Raw genomic sequence first — 19,856 nt, forward strand, 5'->3', positions numbered from 1 at the left:
TTCCCCCTTCCCCCATCTCGCGTAACACTCTCTGGTGCGAACACTTTTTTTTTCCCAAAGCCAATGACGAAATGCTGCATCGGGAGGCGCACGTCGGAGGTTGGGTACGGTCCTGTCCCGACTTTTGCAGGCATGTGCCAGTTGCAAAGGAGAAATCTACTTTGTACACGATCTATGCATTTCATTATATGGCAAATCCCCTTTTTTTCAGTCCGTCTTCTCCAAGTTAATGAAACGACCCATACTTTTTTAATTCAGCAATATTCTATTGCCATGGTATTGAAAGCCAGGAGGTTCTGACCCAATATTGTTATTCACTGTTCTGGACCAGGAGTCTGATTGGCACGTCGAGACGTCAAACCTACTTACTGGGTTCGGCATGGGCATCTCCAACCATAGGGATGCGCATACCCAAAGGAGAAACATCCCATTGGAATGGAAATATTGCACACCATTATGGTTTCCCAAACATTGGCTCTTGTGTATTGTATTTTGATAGGTAAATGATCATTTTATCAACTTGAACCTCGCGAGCAGTAAACAGGATTGCAACTGTCGACTGTCTCATTCCTACAGCTGTTCTTTGTTCTTCCCATTCTTCAATACCGCATTTGGCAGTCACCCGCATCCGGGATACGATTGGTGATTTTACAGTACGAGTCCATGCTCGACATGCCGGAAACGACTAGGAAAATGAGCTTATTGTTCTCAATTCTCAATACTCAACAAACGATCGTCTTATATGAATCTATCAACACGCATTTAGTCGAGTCTTGCGACGTGACAATGAGCCCCCACGTATTCCCTCATTCTCGTACTTTTTCTTCAAGACAAAAGTGAGGTCAGTCAACTGTTTAGACCATGGCTACTCAAGAGGCGCGTGAAGCTGCGCATAGGCAGGATGCGCAGTGGCTGTCTTACAAGTTTGACCGCTATCGTGAGGATGGCACGGCTCCTCCCAGGGCCCCGACCGTGGGCGAACACGGCAATTGGGAATTGCCAGTCGCCAAGGAGTTCCGTCATGGGCTGCGGCCAGCTCAGAAGCCGATTGAATGGAAGCCCATCGAGGCGCCTGCCCGAGTTCCTGCTGAGCTCGACCACAGGGACGACACGAAAGGTCTGCACAAGCATGAGAGAGCCGTGTGGCGGCGAATAATGGCGGTACATGACATGTTCCCTCCTGATGTCGATGGTGATATAACCTATCAGCGCCTCCTTGGCTACGGAGAACACAATGTCGCCATGCTCTACACCTTTGACGATGGGACAGCAAAGGCTCGGGAATTCGTGCTCAAGATTGGACTCTACAAGCCTTTGAACGACCCCCGCATCCGCCGAGAGAGAAGAATGCTGCAAAAAGTCCGCCGATCTCAGCACATTATTCAAATGTACGATCCTGAGGAGCTTGGCCTGACCGTCAGTCCCGGCCCGCGGCTTGAGTTTGACGAGGTGGACGATTCCGAACCTCCTCTCTCTGACAGTGGTGACGATTCACCCAGCGATGATGAACCGGAGCCGAAGCGAAGAAGGAGAGATTACACCCAAACCCAACTCAAGAAGAAGCGAAAACAGATGGAAAATGCCTACTGGGCTCGTACGGATCCTCTCAGCATTGCCGGGCGCACGCCAAAACACGACCCGACAGTGGAAGAAATAGGACGTCGAGATTATATTCTACTCGAGTATATGCCAAATGGTACCCTTGAAAGTTTTATTGCTAGACTCAATGAGGCGGACGAGAAATGCCCAAATCGCGTCTTGTGGTCGTTTTGGGTTTGTCGTATGTATACCGAGTTTCCAAGAATGAGACGAAATTGGAGTCGTAACTAACGCGAGGCAGTGATTCGAGCTTGCATTGCCATGGCCTACCCAGTACATAGGCATAACCGGAAAAGAAATGATGCTGCATTCGCTGGAGCGCTGAGCGAAATGATACCGGCTCAAGCAGTTAGACGCGAGAAAATCCGGCCCTTTGTTCACTTTGCGATCGAACCAAGAAATGGTACGTCAAGATCATTGAGCGAAATATAACTCATGACGCTGACCACGGAACTAAACAGTCTTGATTGGCCGCATTCCTAGTGACGTGACCTATGACGAGCACTCGGACGAGGTTACACCAATCCTAAAGGTATGGTTTATAGTTGTTAAAGTGGCGTAGATTTCAGAGCTGACTACTCGCCTGGCAGCTTGCTGGTTTTGGGCAATCAGAGGTTATTAAAGAGCAGAGAAGAAAGTACGTTGTTTAAAAGATTACGTGATGGAGCCGGCAGCTAATGAATGACCTGCAGTTGGTATTATGAGAGAAGACGAACTTGCGGTAGACACGGGTACTATGCACCAGTAGGTCAAGCAGAGTGTGATTCACCATGAAAATTGAGCTAATCATCTACTAGGAGCAATTCACCGAGCTGTGGGATACATTTGCCCCAAATATGGACGGCGATGAAATCTGCGAGCAGCATCTCGCCGGCAACTATGGACCGGCGATGAACGTCTGGGGCATTGCTTTGGTGGGTGGTCCCGTTTCTAACCCTTATTCTTCACATCCACAGTCCAGGGCTAATATTACTAGACTCTCCTCTGCGTCATTACCCGCTCGGAGCCAACTCTCCCGCCGCGGGCAGCCACGGCCAAAATCTTGGCTCGGAGGGGCGACAAAAAGTCGGGCTGGTGGAATCACTACACGTACGGGGCCATGCTGGTCAAGGAGCCCAAGAACGAGAGATGGAGCTACGTCGACGAGGAGCTGCGCGAGGTTCTGGCCAAGTGCCTCGCGCGCGACCCTGCCCACCGCCCCGACCTGCAGACCCTCTTGGACACTGCCATCAAAAAGTGCGAGGACGATGGGCCCTATGTGTATGCCGACGGGGAGACGGCCGCGACTAATGATTTTGTCTTCAAATGGATGAGAAATCTGCTTGAACATACTACATTAGGAGTCGCCACTGCGCCTTGGGGTCCCATTTGAGAGCTTGCATAACGTGTCACTCCCCTAAAGCTCTGAAATGTTTCTGTTCTTGGACATCTCTCCACAATGGGAATACTTCGACGGAGGGTGGAGGGGTTGTGGATTTTTCATGACATATTGCTAGGTTGTGCGCTCTGCTTGTTTGTAGTATAGGTATTTGGCAGTGGTACTAGAATCTCTCTCATAATCTTGTATTTGCTTAAGCCCATCGTCCCCTCTGGATTACTCATCAGCTACCCAGATACCTAGAATACTTTGTTATAATTTCATGCTATCATGCTATGCATTCACCAGTTGCGAATATGTTGTATTGGTAATTTGCTGTACTTTCCTGGCGTATGTAACAGCAAACACGCGAGTTATGATCTGTCATACTACCACAGTCCGCTACTCGTTGACAGCGTAAAAGTTCTGATTACATCAGCAGTGTGCTGTTCAGCTGAAAGATGGCATGCTGAGATCGTAAATATTTACCCGCCTGAGTTTACACAATGCATGAACAAAGTCCGAGTTATTATTGGAGCATGTAATCGGGGTCGCCGTTTTGGTCCCATATCGAACCAAAGTCCAGACCAGTACCTATGCAATAGCCGTTTGACACGCTTGGCAGCTCACACAAATAAGGTAATTTTACCTGATATGCCTTTATCATGCGATCTCTTATCTCGTTCCATGGTAAGCGCTAAATAATTGCCCTGAGGGTATTAGGCTACCCATCCGTATACTCGACTGGGGTGGCACCAGCCACTATCATATGATGAACCATTTCGTAGCAGTCTGGGTATAACATGCGAATTTGTGTTTGCTGACGTGATCCGCGTTTATACGAAGCGCGCTATTTCTACGATTCTCCTTCTCCTTTATTTCATTCGCATTGCTCCATCTTCATGGGAGTATATCAGGACATGCAGCTGCCCTCTTCGGTCTACGAGCCTTCAAGTAGCATGTCGATAAAGGTGGACCACCGACTGACTATATATGCCAGCCGAGCATCTCGCATGATCCACGACTCGACAAATCTTGGTTGATACACAGTCTGCAAACATGCCGGAACCAAAGCGCATCCTGTTCTTGACAAACAGCGAGTACGGACAGGCCAACGTGGTATTGGCCGTGGCGCACGCTCTGCTCCATGCAGCTGCAGACGTCGAGCTTCACATTGCATCGTTCAAAATACTGGGCGATGCGGTACGCCTCTTGTCCGACAACGCGCTCAAGACGGCGCCTGGTCCGTCCAAGGGCATCGTGTTCCATCCCATCCATGGCCAGCCGTACGCGCGGACACCGCTCACGAGGGAGACTTTTGACCTTGTGCCTAGTCTCTATAATACGGTGCGCGTCATCTTGGCCTTTCCCGAGGTCATGTCACCCTGGGAGCCGGCAGAGTTTGTGGGGCTTTGCGAGGAAGTCGAGCGCATCATTGACGAGGTGCGACCGGACTTGACCGTCGTCGAGCCAATGTTTAACCCGGGATTGACCATTTGTCATTATCGCCGCATGAAGTGGATGGTCCTAGCTCCGAACACTATCAAGGACTTTGCCGTCCCTGTCCAGCCAGCACTTGCGGCTCTGTGGAAATATCCCATGTAAGACATGAATGCCGTCTTTCCACGAGTATAACTCGAGTTCATGCTAATTGCTAACTATGGCTTTGCTGCTAGTGTCTGTTCAGCCTTGCCATTTCCACTACCGTGGCACTTGATTCCATATAACATCGCGCTGAATCTGGTGGCTGGATACATGATCCTTACCGATAAAAGCATAGCCGCAGTGGTCGCCCGCCTCCGGAGTCGCTACGGGCCTGATATCCAGCTTATGACGCCAAACGAGCTCGGTGTACTCAAAGCGCCGCCCGAGGGTCTGCGCCTCCTGGCGGCTAACAGCCCCGAGCTGGATTATCCGTTCGCCTACCTCCCCAAGCACATTATACCGGTCGGACCGATCGTACGAGCATCCAGAGCTCTCGCAGATGTGGATCCTGGCTTGCACGCATGGCTGCAGCGCGGACCTGCTGTTTATGTGAATCTGGGGACCTACCTCACGGCCACGGCGGACGAGGCAGCCGAGCTCGCAGGTGCGTTGCACGACCTGCTTGTTGAGGCCGATAAGTCCGGCTATGGTGCGGAGACAACGCCGCTCCGAATTGTTTGGAAGCTTGGGCGGAAGGATTCGGCCACTGGGAGTGATCGTCCTGCGCAGTTGAGCGGCGAGCAGGACTGGTCAGGTCCTTGGGCAAAAGTCGCTAATTTGCTAAAGAGTGAGATGGACTCGGACCGTATTCGAATCACCGGCTGGTTCACTGCAGAACCAAAGTCTATTATCGAGTCCAAAAACATCATCTGCTCGGTTCATCATGGTGGCGCCAGCTCTTTCAATGAAGCTTTGTGGTTAGTGATTGAATTGATATGACGGAAGTCTATACTAACTATAACTATTTCAGTGCCGGTGTGCCCCAGGTATTGCTAGCCCCATGGGCAGATTGCTACGACTTTGCCAATAGGGCCGAACTCCTCGGCATAGGGGTATGGGGAAATAAACAGGCCAGACCGAGATGGAAGCGTGGCGAGCTGGCTTCGGCTTTGGTAAATATCATTCTCGGTCCTGATGCTGAAAAGACCAGAGACAGAGCGGCCGAATTAGCTCGCAAGTACCCAGAAAATGCTGGTAGAGATAAAGCGGCGGAAGAGATATTAAATAGTCTTTAATACTCCTATACACTCGCAAGTCTTGCACTCGAGTGACGTCAAGGGATGATTCAGAAGCCCCGGTTGCTCTCCGCCAAAATGAACGGTGGGAGCTCCCCTGTTGGGTTTATTTTAAGGAGACGGGACCGAGAGGCTCTTATACTATGGTACCCAGGTGGATCTTCTCCTGCTTTTCGTCATGGTGGAGCGGGCAATGCGGATATACGTCTTCTGGCTCGCCAGTATGCTGTACTACGGCTTGCCCAGGTTGAATAGCATCCTGCATAGCATGAAAGTCTATTGCGTGCTCTGGTAAATAATCATTAATGCTTCATCCGCATGTAGATCTGATGATCTCTCAATCTAGAACTGTCTTGGATCATGTAATCTTGCGCCTCATTTTACATAACGTATAATGCCTCCAATGTGCATGTTTACCTCCTTGGAGGGTGCAACTGACAAGCGGCAATCCTTCGGTTTTTCGACTTTGATGCAATTTCTTGACAATTCAATCCTTGTCGATTGACTTTGTGAAATTTAAGGGATCTTCAATTCACTTGGAACATCAATGTTTACCTGGAACAGCACATATACATGATTATTACAGATTTGATGCTCAAGTGAACCCTTAATGTCGCATTCCGCCATAAACGTCAGTCGTCATCATTCATGATGGATTACTGTGCCACTTGCTAGATACCCCTGTTATCTTGGGTCCCAAGTAAAGGATGCGGGCGCTTGCCGTCATACGTTCCTGATTGCATCCTGCCGCGAAGCCAAGTTCAAAATTGTAGCCATCGCATCTTGGCTGATTGAATCGATGCAGCGGCATCACAGTGGTATCTCCGTGTTTGTGCACAAACAAAGTCGCTCTCACTATAATCATAGCATTTCCACCAATGGGCCACTAGTCATGGTGAGCCGGCAGCGGCCGTCCGGGGCTAGGATAGACCTCTCTATATACGCGTATGGCTTTGCCAGGAAGACGAGGCTGCGACATAATATGCGAAATGTTGATACACGACAGCAAAAATGTGCGTCTGTCCTTTTACATTATGCAGGCAAAGATATCCCCGGTGTTATTACTATCAATTGACCTGGGTTCCATGCAAGGGACCGAGATAGATGCGGCGCCATGACGTTCAGCACAACGCAGAGGTCTAGAACAGTCCGACAGTGTGTATTCCCGTTCTTGTATATCATTGCAACGAGAAACGCCAATCGATGACAATTTGAAACATGACAGTCTGTCAATTTCACTGGTCATATGTCAGCAATCGTAGGACTCAACAGCGATTGGTGCGGACATAACGGGCACTGGGGGCGACAGATTCCCATCTGCAGGGGCTAAGAGAGATCCGCCCAGAGTAGGAAACAACAGCAGGGACACCGAAAGCGATCAGCATTCAGCTGAGAAGCCTTGCCCCAGAGACTGACGTGAAGATGGGGTGGCATTCAACTGCATCTTCCCATATTACTGTGTTTGATCTTTTGAGCCGATCTGGTTTGCAGTTGGTAACAAGCATGTTAGCCTCATACGCAACGATCAGCAATGGGAGGAGTACGTAGTATGCTGCACGAGCAGGGGTCATATTTCTATACATAAACACGATCGACAACCAGGGTTCTACCCACGTTTCCATTCCCGCGGACGCATCTTTGCACATTCCTGGCGTCTTGGCACGCCTGCACATATACAACTCTGTGAAAAGGATTAGACTGCTTGCACCATTTGATTTTGCACATCGCGCGGGAACGCATATTGCAATGTCTGGCACATTGTTTCAATGGCTATCTTCTCCATGGACGGGCTCATACGTTGGCCCATAATAACATGCAGACAACCTGGTGTCGGCACTTTTCCCTGTCCCGATGATGACTGAGGATCTAGGGGTCCAGTTTACAAGCCTTCTATTTTGTGGCATCCTTTTCTGGGGACTTTGAGCTGGTAACATCCTTCTGTCGATCACTGACGCAGCAAAAATTAGAAATACACTCATCATTGCTGGAGTCCTATGGATATAATAACGCTCTCGATCTCGAACTTTGTCCTGAATTCTTTTTCTCATTCATCATTCACATCATCAACTATACACAGCCTACAGCATAGCCCCTTTCACAATAACAACAATACTTCTTCCAACATTCGATTCGCAGACAAAAGCAATAGCAACAAAACACATCACACATCATGAAGTACACAGCAGTCCTGAGCCTTCTTTTCGCGGGCGTTGCACTCGCCGACCTGCCTTACCAAGTTCCCGAGATGAAGGCCAAGAGACAAGATGGTATTCAGCCTCCCCCAATCTGGACTGGCCAACATCCCACCGGTACAGGCGGCCTACACCCTCCACCTCCTCACGGAACTGGCGGTTTCCATCACCCACCACACGGAACGGGCACGTACTCTCTTCCAGACCAACCGACTACTACTACAATTCCGGGGAACCTCGGGGGCCAGGTACGCGACCACCACCACCACCAGCCCACCGGTACCGGTGGCTGGGTACCGCCTACCGGCACGGGCTTCTACCCTCCCCCCGGCGGCGCGGGTCCCACGGGAGGCTTCCATGGCCCGCCCACCACCTTGCGGACGGAACCCGTGGCCCGGACAGTGGCCGCCTAAGGAGAAGTGGTTTGGGTTCTTTATAAGTGCTAGCGATAGACATAACCAGAGGGTAAGATCTTGCCAAGTCTTTGAGCTCGAACCTGGGGCTCGCCGATTACGATCATATACTAATCTGTCCCAGATTTCGTTGGATTAGAGACCTCGGTCTCGATTGAAAAGTTTCCATTTGTATAGCTTGCATATTGCCTTGCGACCTGGGGCACTTTCTTATTGGAGGTTTCCCTTGTAACATAGACGGTTTATCTGGCATCACTGTCTAGTGGTATGCATGGGCGGGTTTGGTTCAGGATCGATGGTTACACATGGTAGTTATCCTGGACTCGGATAGTGTAGGAAAGTGTTGCATTTATTTTCCCTTTGTTTGCCGTCTCGTATAAGACCGAGATGATTAGAATGAACACAAAGCAAGGCTCTCTTTTCAAGTTATCTCTACGACTTATAACCCAAAAACATGCATAGGCATTGTGATATTGCCAAAACTCGAAACATGATCAACAACAAGCATGGTAGAACCATATCACTCGTGGAATTTCGCAGGAGTAGATATCTGCTAACAAATTTGCAAGTATCTATATGTATGCACATTTCCATATAGTCAAGAGTACCCAAATGATGACTGACTCTTCAAGTAGGGTTCCACCAAGACCCCAATCATATACCTCAAGTTTCTGGAGTGTCTTCATTTTGCTTGGAGTAAGAAGCGATATGAAAGTGGATGATTTGTTTACCTTGTGCACAAAACGCGCTGACATGCCCGAATCCTTCTTCTAGTCAAGACATGATATCTGACGTTATGTGGGACGACATGCTGACTAGTACCGTGTGCCGGGAAGCTGTTCCAACATCACGTCATGCAACACGCGTCCCAGGCGCATACTCTGCAGCTCCTGTGTGTAACTGAGGTGGGATTTGGCGCAGCGCCATTCGATTTCCGTAGATGCAGATAACCACTTCTTTCCAGCTAGGGATGCTCATTGCCGTGGGTTTCAGTGAATCATGAAGAACCAGCAGGTGCAGAACTATCCAGTGCACCATCAGAAATTGAGATAGTTAAAGCTCCACGACAAAGTCACAGAATATGCTTGCGAATTACCCAGAGAGGCATGCCAACGTTCAAGAGTGTGAATGGCAAGCACAAGGCTCAAGACAATAAAAACCGGACAGCAAGCGAGAGCCAGGTTATTTAGATCATAAATATCGTTTCGCTCGTCTCAAAGCAACCGCTTCTGGCGGCCATGGTTTATTCTACAGATGATGATCGCCAACAAAGGCGGGCATGTTCTTACCTACCTACCTACCCTTGAAGACTGGCTTCCTCTTTTCTTTAAAGGCGTCCAGTGCCTCATTGCGGTCCTCTGTCTTGACCACACGCTCGTACATGGCATTCTCCATCTCCTCCCGTGCCCAGGAGACCGCCTGCAGCCCACTCCTCACGGCCACGGGCCCGCCCTCGCAGATTTCCATGGCCATGCGCACAGCCTCGGACAGCGCCGATCTCCTGGCCCTCGTCGCAATGCCCTCGTCGCTCTTCTGGCTTCCCTCGGCTACGGCATCCCGTTCGTCCTCGGGCAAGACTTCTACCAGCCGGTCCGCAATACCGAGGAAGTAGGCCTCTGGCGCTGAGACGCGACGGCCAGTGAGGATCAGGTCGCGTGCCCTGGCGAGGCCAATCAGGGCTGGGAGTCTGTAGGTGCCGCCTGCGCCGGGGATTATACCCAACCGCGTTTCTGGGAGACCGACGGTCGCTGTCGATGCGAGGACGCGGAAGTGTGTCGAGAGGGCGAGCTCGAGTCCGCCGCCGAGGGCAAGGGAGGATATGGCAGATATGGTCGGGACGGGGAGTTCGGAGAGTTTTGTAAAGGTGCCACGGAGGTTGGAGAGGAATACCGCAGTTCTAGAAGAACCATGTTAGCTGTTTGTAGCCATCAGAAAGCATTCGATGCTCGGTACTCACTCCTCCTGTGTAAAGCCTCTGCGCTCCTTGAGATCAGCGCCCGCGCAGAAGCTCGCGTCGACAGCGCTGGCGAGGACCAGAGCTCTGGTAGGCCCTGCCCCGCCGGCCTCCATGGGGATCTCCTCTCCAGTCTTTGTGTACTGCGAATGCACATCATCAATCTCGGCCCTCAGCGACGAGAGCAGCGCCCTGGAGATGGCGTTGCGCGCCGACGGGCGGTTCAGCTCCAAGACCCTGATGTGGCCCGAGTTTGGAGCGGGCACATTGATGACATTGATGAGGGGGCCGGCATCGCTAGAGTAGGCGCGGGCGCACTTGGCCGTAGCGCGCGAGCTCAGTCTGAAGCTCAATCGTACGGGCATTGTGGAGTGGGAAGATGTGAATGTGGTCGAGGTGAAGTTGCTTACTTCCTTCCCCTCGGTTATATCGCTTGCGGGCGCTCAATTGAACATGGCGGGCAGAGAGGCAGCGTCTAGGATCGGCTACCTTCGGGCGACTTGAGGGCCGAGCTCATGGAGATGTACTTCATTTGGCTTCACAGATGAAGACAAGACAGCTCAAATTCGTTCTCACCTAGTACTCGAACTCGTTCGGTTTGAGGGTCTCTTCATGTCTAGTTTATTCTTTTATTAGAAATATCCCGGCAAGCTTGTAGTCTGAAAATTGGACTTGCTGCTTTATAAGGAAGCCTTTTTCTAAATATACCAAGGCAAGTACTGAGCGGCTCTCCTTGTCTCAATCTTTCCAGAGACACTGTCTGTTGTTATGCAATTCTTAAGGGCAAATGATGCTGCGTGTATGCTATCTATTATGCAAAGAACCGACAATTCGGCCATATTATCGGTTCTTGATGGTGTTTTTTTTTTCTTCTTATAATCGTTTCTAGCGCGCTCAGTGGATAGACCCATGCTAAAAGAGTGCCCTGGTTGCCGTGGGCCACTCGCTACCCACACTGACCAATCAGTGCAACTTTATATGAACGAATGACGTCCGACATTCCCGAGCTTTCCTTGGTACATGCCGAAAAACCAGCGACGTTCATCGTGATTATCCATAAAAAGCGACTAGAGACTAGATATTAAGCCAAGCGCTCGCAGCCCAGACATATTTGGGTCAAAAAGATGTAATACCAGCTGGATTGCACTATTTAAGCAGTTTTCAATCATCACCTCCACTGAAAAGCCCGAAAACAAGTTACACCATCCTAATCATGGCAAGCCAAAACGGTAACGGGCCTACGACATCTTTACCACCAGAGGCAATTGCTTTTGCTGGTCGTATGTTTGACGCCGCCAGGTCAGGCAACAAGGAAATATTCGAGCAAGCTTTGCCGGCTGGGTTGCCCGCCAATTTGACAAACGACAAGGGCGATACTCTGGTACGTTGGAAAGATACCACATGTCGCTGTTCAGACCAGAAACTGATGAGAGTGGAAATAGCTCATGCTTGCGGCATACCATGGCCATGCCGACTTGGTCAGGTTACTTGTCCAGCATGGCGCAGATCCGAACCGGATAAATGACCGTGGCCAGAGTCCTCTTGCTGGTGCTGTCTTTAAGAAGGAGCCCGATGTAATAGATGTATGTCAGATTCCAGTCATTTCAAGTTGTGCCAACTAAAGATTGTCTAGGCTTTGTTGGAGGGAGGGGCTGATCCGTACCACGGCTCGCCAACAGCCATGGAGTGCATAGCCATGTTCAAACAAGAAGACGAATATAGGGAAAAGTTTGAAAATGCCCCTGGAAAAGGGAGGGCATCAGCGGCAACATGATAATGACCTTGGGAGTAGGAGACCAGCAATATGATGGCCAGGGTCAGCTATAATTTATTCAATATGACTCTATTAAATGAGTTTATGGGTATACAGACAGAAAATGCATAAGTTTCAATTTTGATCATGATCTTTTTGCATGACTCTATAAATCATATTGACTTTAATGCAAGCAATACGCAATGTCTACACATCTTGTGCCCAAAGGTTGGGACAAAAAAGACCAAGACAAAGGCAATCACGAACATCTGGACGCAGCTGCACAATAAATCACCTGAAGCCAGCAAACAAACTCAACAAGTGATAGGGAAAGCTCGAGGTTTGCGCTATGACCAATCTATTTAACGTCCACTTGGCTTAGGACTCTTAAACCTTTTTGTTTACACCTTCTCCCACCATCATAAAACTAAATTTGCTTACACGGTCTTGCATCTCAGTATTGACCACCAAGCTATAGCTCTTGTTCTTGCTTCTGCTCATAGTCTAGCAACCCGACAATCTCAAGATTCGGTGTTTCATTGCTTTGGCCAGGATCGAGATAGTATTACTTATTCTCTTGGCCGTCCGCTCGCAAAGATCTGTCAGCTCATCAACGACCATCTCTTTGCATACCAATTATGGCTCCAGCATTAGCTCCTGGTCGGCCAGGACCACACACAAGTCCCAGGCTCCACGACAGACCATCCTCCCGCACAGGCACGAAAATGTCGAATCGAAGATATTCAAAAGTCAAGTTGAGGGCAGACCATCTGCACTTGCCACGACACCCCATTGTATGCACATTCGCGTTCTAATCATTCTGCTTCACGCAATTGACTCCTTTCTAGGCTCCCCGCGACGGGCTCGGCAGCCCATATGAGCGCACGACTCTGGATGCTCTAGCTCACAATAAAAGAGCCAGTAATGAATGTATCCGCGGACCACAGGCAGAACGGCCCCAGATTTTATGGGCCGATTACGAGAAGTCGATTTTGCCCTCGCATCCTTTCCAGTCCCCAAAACAGAAGCAAGCTTTTGCTCATGGTGAGAGAGCCAGGAACGACCTCATCTATAGAATGGAAGCGGAAAAGTACCAGAAGTGGAAGAACTCGCAGAGATACAAGGAACCTTCGTTCCCCTTCCGAGCCTCACAACAACGCTCACACACTTACCGACATCCGGTCCCCAAAGTCCGGCCCAATTTCTGCAACAAGTGCCGCTCCCACTTCTGCATGGCTTGTACAGAGTCTTACGGGACCAAAGTGATTTGCGTCAAATGCGCGGATATTCTTTGCGGCGACTGTGCTTCTTCTCAGCATGGATACATGTTCCATTTTTCCAAGGCACAGGAACGAATGGCTCCATACACGACGCCTCGCTAGGGCATTTTGATACCACATCTATGTGGTCAGCATAGGTGTAAGAGACTGGATAGAGATTGGGCTTCATATACTTCTACCAACATGTATCATTACTGCAAACAATTCCATCGTACAGCATGCTTACGATGTTACGAATCATGATTTGGGAGATTTTGTTCAACGCCTCACTCATTTCCAGTTTGATTTACCTGGTTTTCAGGAAAAGTTTTGGTGCATTGGGTTTGGGGGAAACCATGATCCATAAGCATAGGTTGAATCTTCAAGCCGACATGTGCCTTTGTATCTATTAACTATAATGCGAATTACATGTATGTTTATTGATGATTGAACATGGATGATTAAGAGCCTTGAAGCTCTAGTTCTTACCTAGCCCGCATTAGTTGAGTGGTTCCTGGAGTAATTGGAATGACCAATTAAATAGCGTATGTACCAGGCCAAGTTCCGATAAGGAAGCGCAGTTGACACCCGTAGATCCCAGAACAGAACTTCTACTGCTACTACTATCCTTGATTTATACATCATAGTTGTGACATGTAATTGATATGCAATATCAACTCCACAATTGACCAGGCGTTACTCCTCGATACCCATGGGCCAGGCCGATATTGTACGGGCCAATGGAGCCTCCAGCTGGTAGTAGCGGTCGTCGGCGCCGTACCGAGTATGGCAAGCGTTCCAAGCAAGGTGAGCACATGAGCAAGGACCTTTGGCCGAACTTGAACAACAGTTTGATTGATTGACGATTTACAAGACTTGTGTGACTAATGGACGCAAAATCTAGGCTGCCGTACCTGCATTAGCAAGAAAGTCAAGTGCGACGAGTGTCACCCTCGATGTGGACGCTGCATTCGTCTCGATTTGTGCTGTGAATGGGCAGGAATTGAATCGCCGCTCGCCGTCAGAAGACGGGGCCATGGCCCCATCAAAGATCGAGACAACTGGCAGCCGGCGATAATCTCACCAAAGCCCCAAACATCCGTGGATCAGCAACAGCACAGTCAAGATGGTCGTGCCATGTCAGTCAATCTACCTGACAGTCACAACACTCTCGTGCCCGTATCCGGGAGGACTGAAACACCTTCGTCCGAGAGCTTGATGCCGTGTGAATTGCCAAACCTCTTAGCTGCTCAGGGTGCTGGATCTGAGCAGACAGTACGATCGTCCACTTATGCAAATCGCGACGATGACTTAATTTCTGGAAATAGCTTTGTGGTTGAAAGACGATCGGCATTAAGTTTGCGGCAGAATTCCCTGCCGCAGTTGCCTTCTTCTACCTGTCTACACCCATCCCTTCAGCCACCCATGTTCACCTTCAGCCGAGTACCAGCCATGATCGAAAGCAGCGACGTGCAAGCTGTGGCCTTCCACCGGGGAGTCTTTGCTCCATTGAAATCAACACGAGCATCGGCCGAGTCTGCGCACTCCATCTTCCTTGACCATGCCATTCAAAACGACATGGCCTTGCACTTTCTTCTTGCGGTTTCGCACAGCGAACTTGCCATTTATCGTGGCGAATGCGTTCGGGCACCGCCAGAGTCGTGGTTACATTTCCGTCACGGGTCACAACTTCTATCCAACCACCGAAACGAACTTGCAAGACCCAACCATGTCGCCACCTTGCTATCATTTCTCTACATGTACATATTTTGGATGCGCAGAGGGCCTTTTGATAAGTCAATGCTGCGAGAGCTTAGCCGATCAGTTCTGCTCCACGTCAAGACCTACAATCTGGACAACCTTTGTGCCGCTAGCACCCGGATCGGATCAGACGCCACTTCGATGCCAGATAACGTTGTGATCTCGCGTATCTTGACTTATCTCTACGACCGAGATGGATTCTGCTACTTTTTTGGCTGCGGTGGCGCATTTGCTAGTTATGTTAGTGATAACCACGAGAAACGCAGCCGAATTTGGCGGCTCTCCCAGATGGGGTATCCATGGTCTACGGATCCCGGACCAGCGGCGTCTAGCACCACTCACGGTGCTTGTTTCGAGGATGGCAGGATTACAGAGGTGTATTTCCAGCTAATTGCGATCCATCACGACATCAACCGCTATAGTCAAGCTCGCGAGGCCTCTGGGCTGGAAATAAAGATACGAATCCATCTAGAGCATTTGGAAAAGGTAACATTCAGCTTTGAAACCCCAATTCCTATCTTCTCGCATCTATTTTTGTCATACTAACATGTTTTACAGGAACAGAGGAGCTTATTCAAGATGGTTGACGAATGCGAAAGACGTGCTTCGACGCCGTGTCTGATGGCTCTTGTCACTGTGTCATTTTACCATGCACTTGTTATATATTTGCACCGCGGCCGAGAGTCTCCATTCAGTGGGCGCCCAGTACCAAACGGCATACAATTGGCTTTGGGTAAACTAGTTTCAACGGCATATTACACCGTGGCAAGTGGTCCCGTTCAGCTGTTGGAGCGTTTTCAGTGGGCACTCTTGATAGCTGGGATAGAGACGAACGATCCAGTACACCGAGACTGGGTACGCGGGAATATAGCCGACCCAAGCATGAAGAGCACTCTAGAGACGATCTTGGACGCACAGCAAACACGCCCTGTCTCAATGCGGGAGATCCGACAGCTTGTATCCGGGGTAAATGTCTCCACATAGATGCACTACACAGTACACGAAATGCTACCTACTACTAGGTAGCAAGAGTCTGGCCCGCTACGTCGATTAAACTGGCCAATCAGCTACAAAGACCACTATAAGGGGACTTCCGCGACTTTGGCGGGTCTTGATAACGGCTCGGATGTCGAGTCAGCAGTCGGGGGCTTATCTGCAGCCGATTCTATGACTGAAGTTGGAGAAATTCATAATCATCTATAATAGGACTTCGAGTCGTATATTAGTACGATCACAGCCTGGGGGAAAGTCCTAGAGTGTAGCCCAGCAGATTTTCACTACTTATACAATCCAATAGCTGCAGTTGCCCAGACTCTGCGCGCATACAGCCTGGCAAGATGGAGAAAGACAATACGCAAACGAATATTCCAAAGACCGGCGATGACCTTGTCAAGACACGCACAACCGATTGCGGCACGATGGAGGTCCTTGGCCCGAAAGAACAAAAAAGACTAGTCAGGAAAATCGACATGCAGTACGTTCTTCAGCTCAAGACGTTGCTATTTGGCTCACGGTTTCATGCCTGGATATTGACTTACACCTGCTAGTCTTATGCCTGTACTGATTGTCAGCTACGGTCTTCAGTATTTAGACAGTACGTGTTTACCCATTGCGCCTCTCGTTTGGTCATTATGCAAAGATTGAAGATGTTAACATGTTCAAAGAAACCAGTCTGTCGTATAGTGCGATTTTGGGAATCCAAGAAGATTTGGTAACCGAACATGACCATCTTCCGATATTCCTCTGGGTAAGGACTGACCTCATAATTGATAGGGTCTTGTGGGACAACAATACAGCTGGACATCGAGCATCTTCTACATTGGCTACCTCGTTGCCTCTTATCCTATATCGCTTGGATTCGTCAGATTTCCCCTGGGAAAATATCTCAGTATTCTGATGTAAGCAAGACCCCTTGTTATTACTCCGTAGGATTTGGTTGCTAACAGCAAAATGAAACAGTTTCCTTTGGGGAATCGTTTTGACACTTCACGCCGTGGCGACCGACTATGCGAGCCTGATGGTTTTGCGGACACTACTCGGTGTTTTCGAAAGTGGAATATCTCCTGGATTTTCTCTCATTACTGGAATGTGGTACACGCCAAAGGAACACGTCTCGCGTCACTCGTTTTGGTTTGCTGGCAATGCCTTGGCTAGCATGATTGGGTCCATGATTGCGTATGGCATATTGCATTACAAAGGATCCTTTCCTCAGTGGAAGGTAAGAGAAGCACGAAGCAATGTCAAATTTCGCATCCAAGCTAACGGATTCAGATCCTCTTCCTCCTGTTTGGCCTCATCACTGTAGTCTGGTCCGCTGTCGTTTGGTTCTTCTTGCCCGACTCGCCAATGACGGCACGTTTCCTGACGCCCTCGGAACGGGAGACGGCTGCGCTTCGACCCATGAAGTTCCAAAAAACTACGCAGACAAAGAAGTGGGATCGTGAACAGTTCATCGAAGCCATTACAGACGTCAAGTCATGGTGGTTCTTCCTCTTTTCATTCGTGACCTGCATTCCTAATGGAGGAACAACCAGCGTACGTATCCCTTTGCCATCTTTCTTCACGTGTAGGATCAATGCTGATACCCTTATAGTTCAGCACACTCGTCATCAAGAGCTTTGGATATGACAGCTTCAAAACCATCCTAATGGGATTGCCCGCGTCCGCCTTTCAGTTGACCACTGTCATCCTGGCGGCTGTGTTCACGACAATCTTCCGCAAGTCGCGTCTCATCGCCCTCGTGCTCATTTATCTCATGGCTATCGCTGGCATCCTGATGATTAAACTGCTTCCTACGTCAGAGAAGTTGACTCGGCTTGCTGGGTTCTGGTTGATTACGGCCGTCGCACCAGCCTTTCCGCTCATGCTGTCCCTATCTTCGAGCAACATTGCAGGTTTTACCAAGAAATCGACCGTCATGGCCCTCATCTTTCTCGGATACTGTGCAGGTAACCTCAGCGGTCCTCAATTCTTCATGAGCAGCGAAGCACCAAACTACCACGTAAGTTACTTGTCCATTCTCCCCATGCAGCCTCATTTTGCAAGGAGAACAAGGCACAACTAACATTGTCAAGACGGCTTATACGGCAATCTTGGCCTGTTTTGCCATTACAATCGCCCTTGTAGTGGTGATGCGTTTCTACCTGGCCAGAGAGAACAGTGTGAGGGACAATGAGCAAGGCGTGCACCGAGATGCCGAGGAAACGCGCGAAATCGATCTCGCCACTGATGAGAACCTACTTGACGTGGACGAGACGGATAAGCAGAACAGGGATTTCCGATACATCATGTAGTATACTATGTATGTTGTGCAACCATGTTTGTAGAGGACAAGGGTATCTGGTCGTGGCCTCAAAGACGTGCTTTGCTGCAAACGCAATGCCCTACTTGCAAGTCCCAGCCAAATGAGTTTATTGTCAACAGAAAGGCCATTAGGTAGCTGATCTAGAAGATTCTACCGCTTTCCATTATGCAGGTGCCCGCCGTTCAACTTGAAAGAAAGTAGGAAATATACATGGGTTCCTTGATCGACAGGGCCGTTAAACATACCAAGTCATCAAAGCCATGGGGCCCTTTCCCACTCGGTTCGTCACGTTTGCATCAACCTAGCCTGACAAATGAATTGGCCTCCTTGTTGTCCCGATTTCCTTATCCTGCTCTGAAGACATGCGGGGCTTGAGGTGGATCTGTCTATTCAAGATTGCCCCATACATATGCTTTTAAGCTTTGGCCGTTTGAAGTCTTGGAGATGCAGATCCCGCAACCCGACCACCAAAGTTCAAACTACCGCTCCAAGGCTGAAGTACTTCAAGGCCGGACCATCACCCATCCAGAAGTCATTTCAAGTTCGTCAATTCAACTTTCTGACCAAGTCAATTCATTCAGATACAGAGGTGCTCTTACTTCTAAATTCATGTCGGGGAAGAGCACCCAACACTATGGTCTAGGAGCGACTCTATAGCAACACCAAACATTCACCACGAGAATCTCAAACTCCAAGTCATCACGTTTTCAGCTTCCACTCATCCAACTTCTCAGATCCCGACATCTACACCCAATCACTAGCGGACATCATGCCCTACAAAATGGTGTTTCGCGTCGACGGGGGCTGTCGTGGTAACGGACGGCCGGGAGCCATTGGCGCTGCCGCCGCCGTCCTCGATACCTCATCCGGCAGAGGCTATCGCTACATGACCAAAGAGCTGCCTGATTATCCCACCCCCACCAACCAGAGGGCTGAGCTCACCGCCATCATCATGGCGCTGGAATGGGCACTGGACAGGTACCAGGAACTGAACACATCTCCGCACTGCTTCATTGACATATACTCGGATTCTCGTTACGCCGTCGACTGCATGAACATCTGGACCTGCACCTGGTACAAGAACGGCTGGGTCAACTCTCGCGGTTTCGAAGTCGCCAACCGCGATCTCCTCGAGGAGGCGGTAGATCTCGAGCTGCGGGTCAGGGACGAACTGGGCGACTTGGAATTCCACTGGGTGCCTAGAGAGGATAACGCACTCGCCGACAAACACTGCAATGAGGCACTGGACGAGAAGGCTCGTTACGATTCATCTTCTTCAGATAGTGACTGGTAGTTCTGGACTCGTTTGGTTTCTGTTCCGAAGGAATAGGCGCTGGCCTGCTGGAGGAAACACGAAGGTTGGTAAAGTTAGGCAGAATCAGCAGGTGATATCACTGTTGATTGTTTTTGCATGGCCAAAAGACGAGGGCTATCAGCAGCGTGTTTTGGGAACAGTCATTGGCAGCTTGTACAAAGGATGGCGTTGTATGATTTACGGTGAATTGCCCTCAAAGGTCACGATCAAGCCGGCAGTTTTCTTCTTT

General features: G+C 49.6%; 8 protein-coding genes across 8 annotated transcripts; 7 read left to right on the forward strand and 1 right to left on the reverse strand.

Annotated features, from left to right (window-relative positions):
* Positions 1-861: 861 nt before the first annotated feature.
* Positions 862-2,971, forward strand: PFICI_12556 (uncharacterized protein; the record flags this gene model as incomplete). The annotated part of the gene is made up of 7 exons (XM_007841137.1): positions 862-1,780; positions 1,841-2,002; positions 2,061-2,131; positions 2,190-2,236; positions 2,292-2,343; positions 2,397-2,513; positions 2,576-2,971. 7 exons carry the CDS (start codon positions 862-864, stop codon positions 2,969-2,971), a joined length of 1,764 nt encoding a protein of 587 aa, XP_007839328.1.
* A 1,044-nt stretch (positions 2,972-4,015) lies between these two features.
* On the forward strand, positions 4,016-5,676 carry PFICI_12557 (uncharacterized protein; the record flags this gene model as incomplete). The annotated part of the gene is made up of 3 exons (XM_007841138.1): positions 4,016-4,557; positions 4,633-5,358; positions 5,412-5,676. The coding sequence occupies 3 exons, from the start codon at positions 4,016-4,018 to the stop codon at positions 5,674-5,676; spliced, it is 1,533 nt and encodes a 510-aa protein (XP_007839329.1).
* Positions 5,677-7,846: 2,170 nt separating this feature from the next.
* PFICI_12558 (uncharacterized protein) lies at positions 7,847-8,281 on the forward strand (the record flags this gene model as incomplete). Its single annotated transcript, XM_007841139.1, has 1 exon — positions 7,847-8,281. One exon carries the CDS (start codon positions 7,847-7,849, stop codon positions 8,279-8,281), a length of 435 nt encoding a protein of 144 aa, XP_007839330.1.
* A 1,293-nt stretch (positions 8,282-9,574) lies between these two features.
* PFICI_12559 (uncharacterized protein) lies at positions 9,575-10,600 on the reverse strand (the record flags this gene model as incomplete). The annotated part of the gene is made up of 2 exons (XM_007841140.1): positions 9,575-10,178; positions 10,239-10,600. 2 exons carry the CDS (start codon positions 10,598-10,600, stop codon positions 9,575-9,577), a joined length of 966 nt encoding a protein of 321 aa, XP_007839331.1.
* An 848-nt stretch (positions 10,601-11,448) lies between these two features.
* Positions 11,449-12,009, forward strand: PFICI_12560 (uncharacterized protein; the record flags this gene model as incomplete). The annotated part of the gene is made up of 3 exons (XM_007841141.1): positions 11,449-11,616; positions 11,678-11,818; positions 11,869-12,009. The coding sequence occupies 3 exons, from the start codon at positions 11,449-11,451 to the stop codon at positions 12,007-12,009; spliced, it is 450 nt and encodes a 149-aa protein (XP_007839332.1).
* A 1,978-nt stretch (positions 12,010-13,987) lies between these two features.
* On the forward strand, positions 13,988-15,992 carry PFICI_12561 (uncharacterized protein; the record flags this gene model as incomplete). Its single annotated transcript, XM_007841142.1, has 3 exons — positions 13,988-14,054; positions 14,152-15,494; positions 15,567-15,992. 3 exons carry the CDS (start codon positions 13,988-13,990, stop codon positions 15,990-15,992), a joined length of 1,836 nt encoding a protein of 611 aa, XP_007839333.1.
* Positions 15,993-16,345: 353 nt separating this feature from the next.
* PFICI_12562 (uncharacterized protein) lies at positions 16,346-18,301 on the forward strand (the record flags this gene model as incomplete). Its single annotated transcript, XM_007841143.1, has 8 exons — positions 16,346-16,482; positions 16,556-16,602; positions 16,673-16,719; positions 16,782-16,906; positions 16,968-17,226; positions 17,280-17,543; positions 17,602-18,009; positions 18,083-18,301. The coding sequence occupies 8 exons, from the start codon at positions 16,346-16,348 to the stop codon at positions 18,299-18,301; spliced, it is 1,506 nt and encodes a 501-aa protein (XP_007839334.1).
* Positions 18,302-19,081: 780 nt separating this feature from the next.
* On the forward strand, positions 19,082-19,606 carry PFICI_12563 (uncharacterized protein; the record flags this gene model as incomplete). The annotated part of the gene is made up of 1 exon (XM_007841144.1): positions 19,082-19,606. One exon carries the CDS (start codon positions 19,082-19,084, stop codon positions 19,604-19,606), a length of 525 nt encoding a protein of 174 aa, XP_007839335.1.
* Positions 19,607-19,856: the final 250 nt, after the last annotated feature.

Source organism: Pestalotiopsis fici (assembly GCF_000516985.1).
Source record: "Pestalotiopsis fici W106-1 unplaced genomic scaffold PFICI_Scf_10, whole genome shotgun sequence".
Classification (NCBI taxonomy): Eukaryota; Fungi; Ascomycota; class Sordariomycetes; order Amphisphaeriales; family Sporocadaceae; genus Pestalotiopsis; species Pestalotiopsis fici.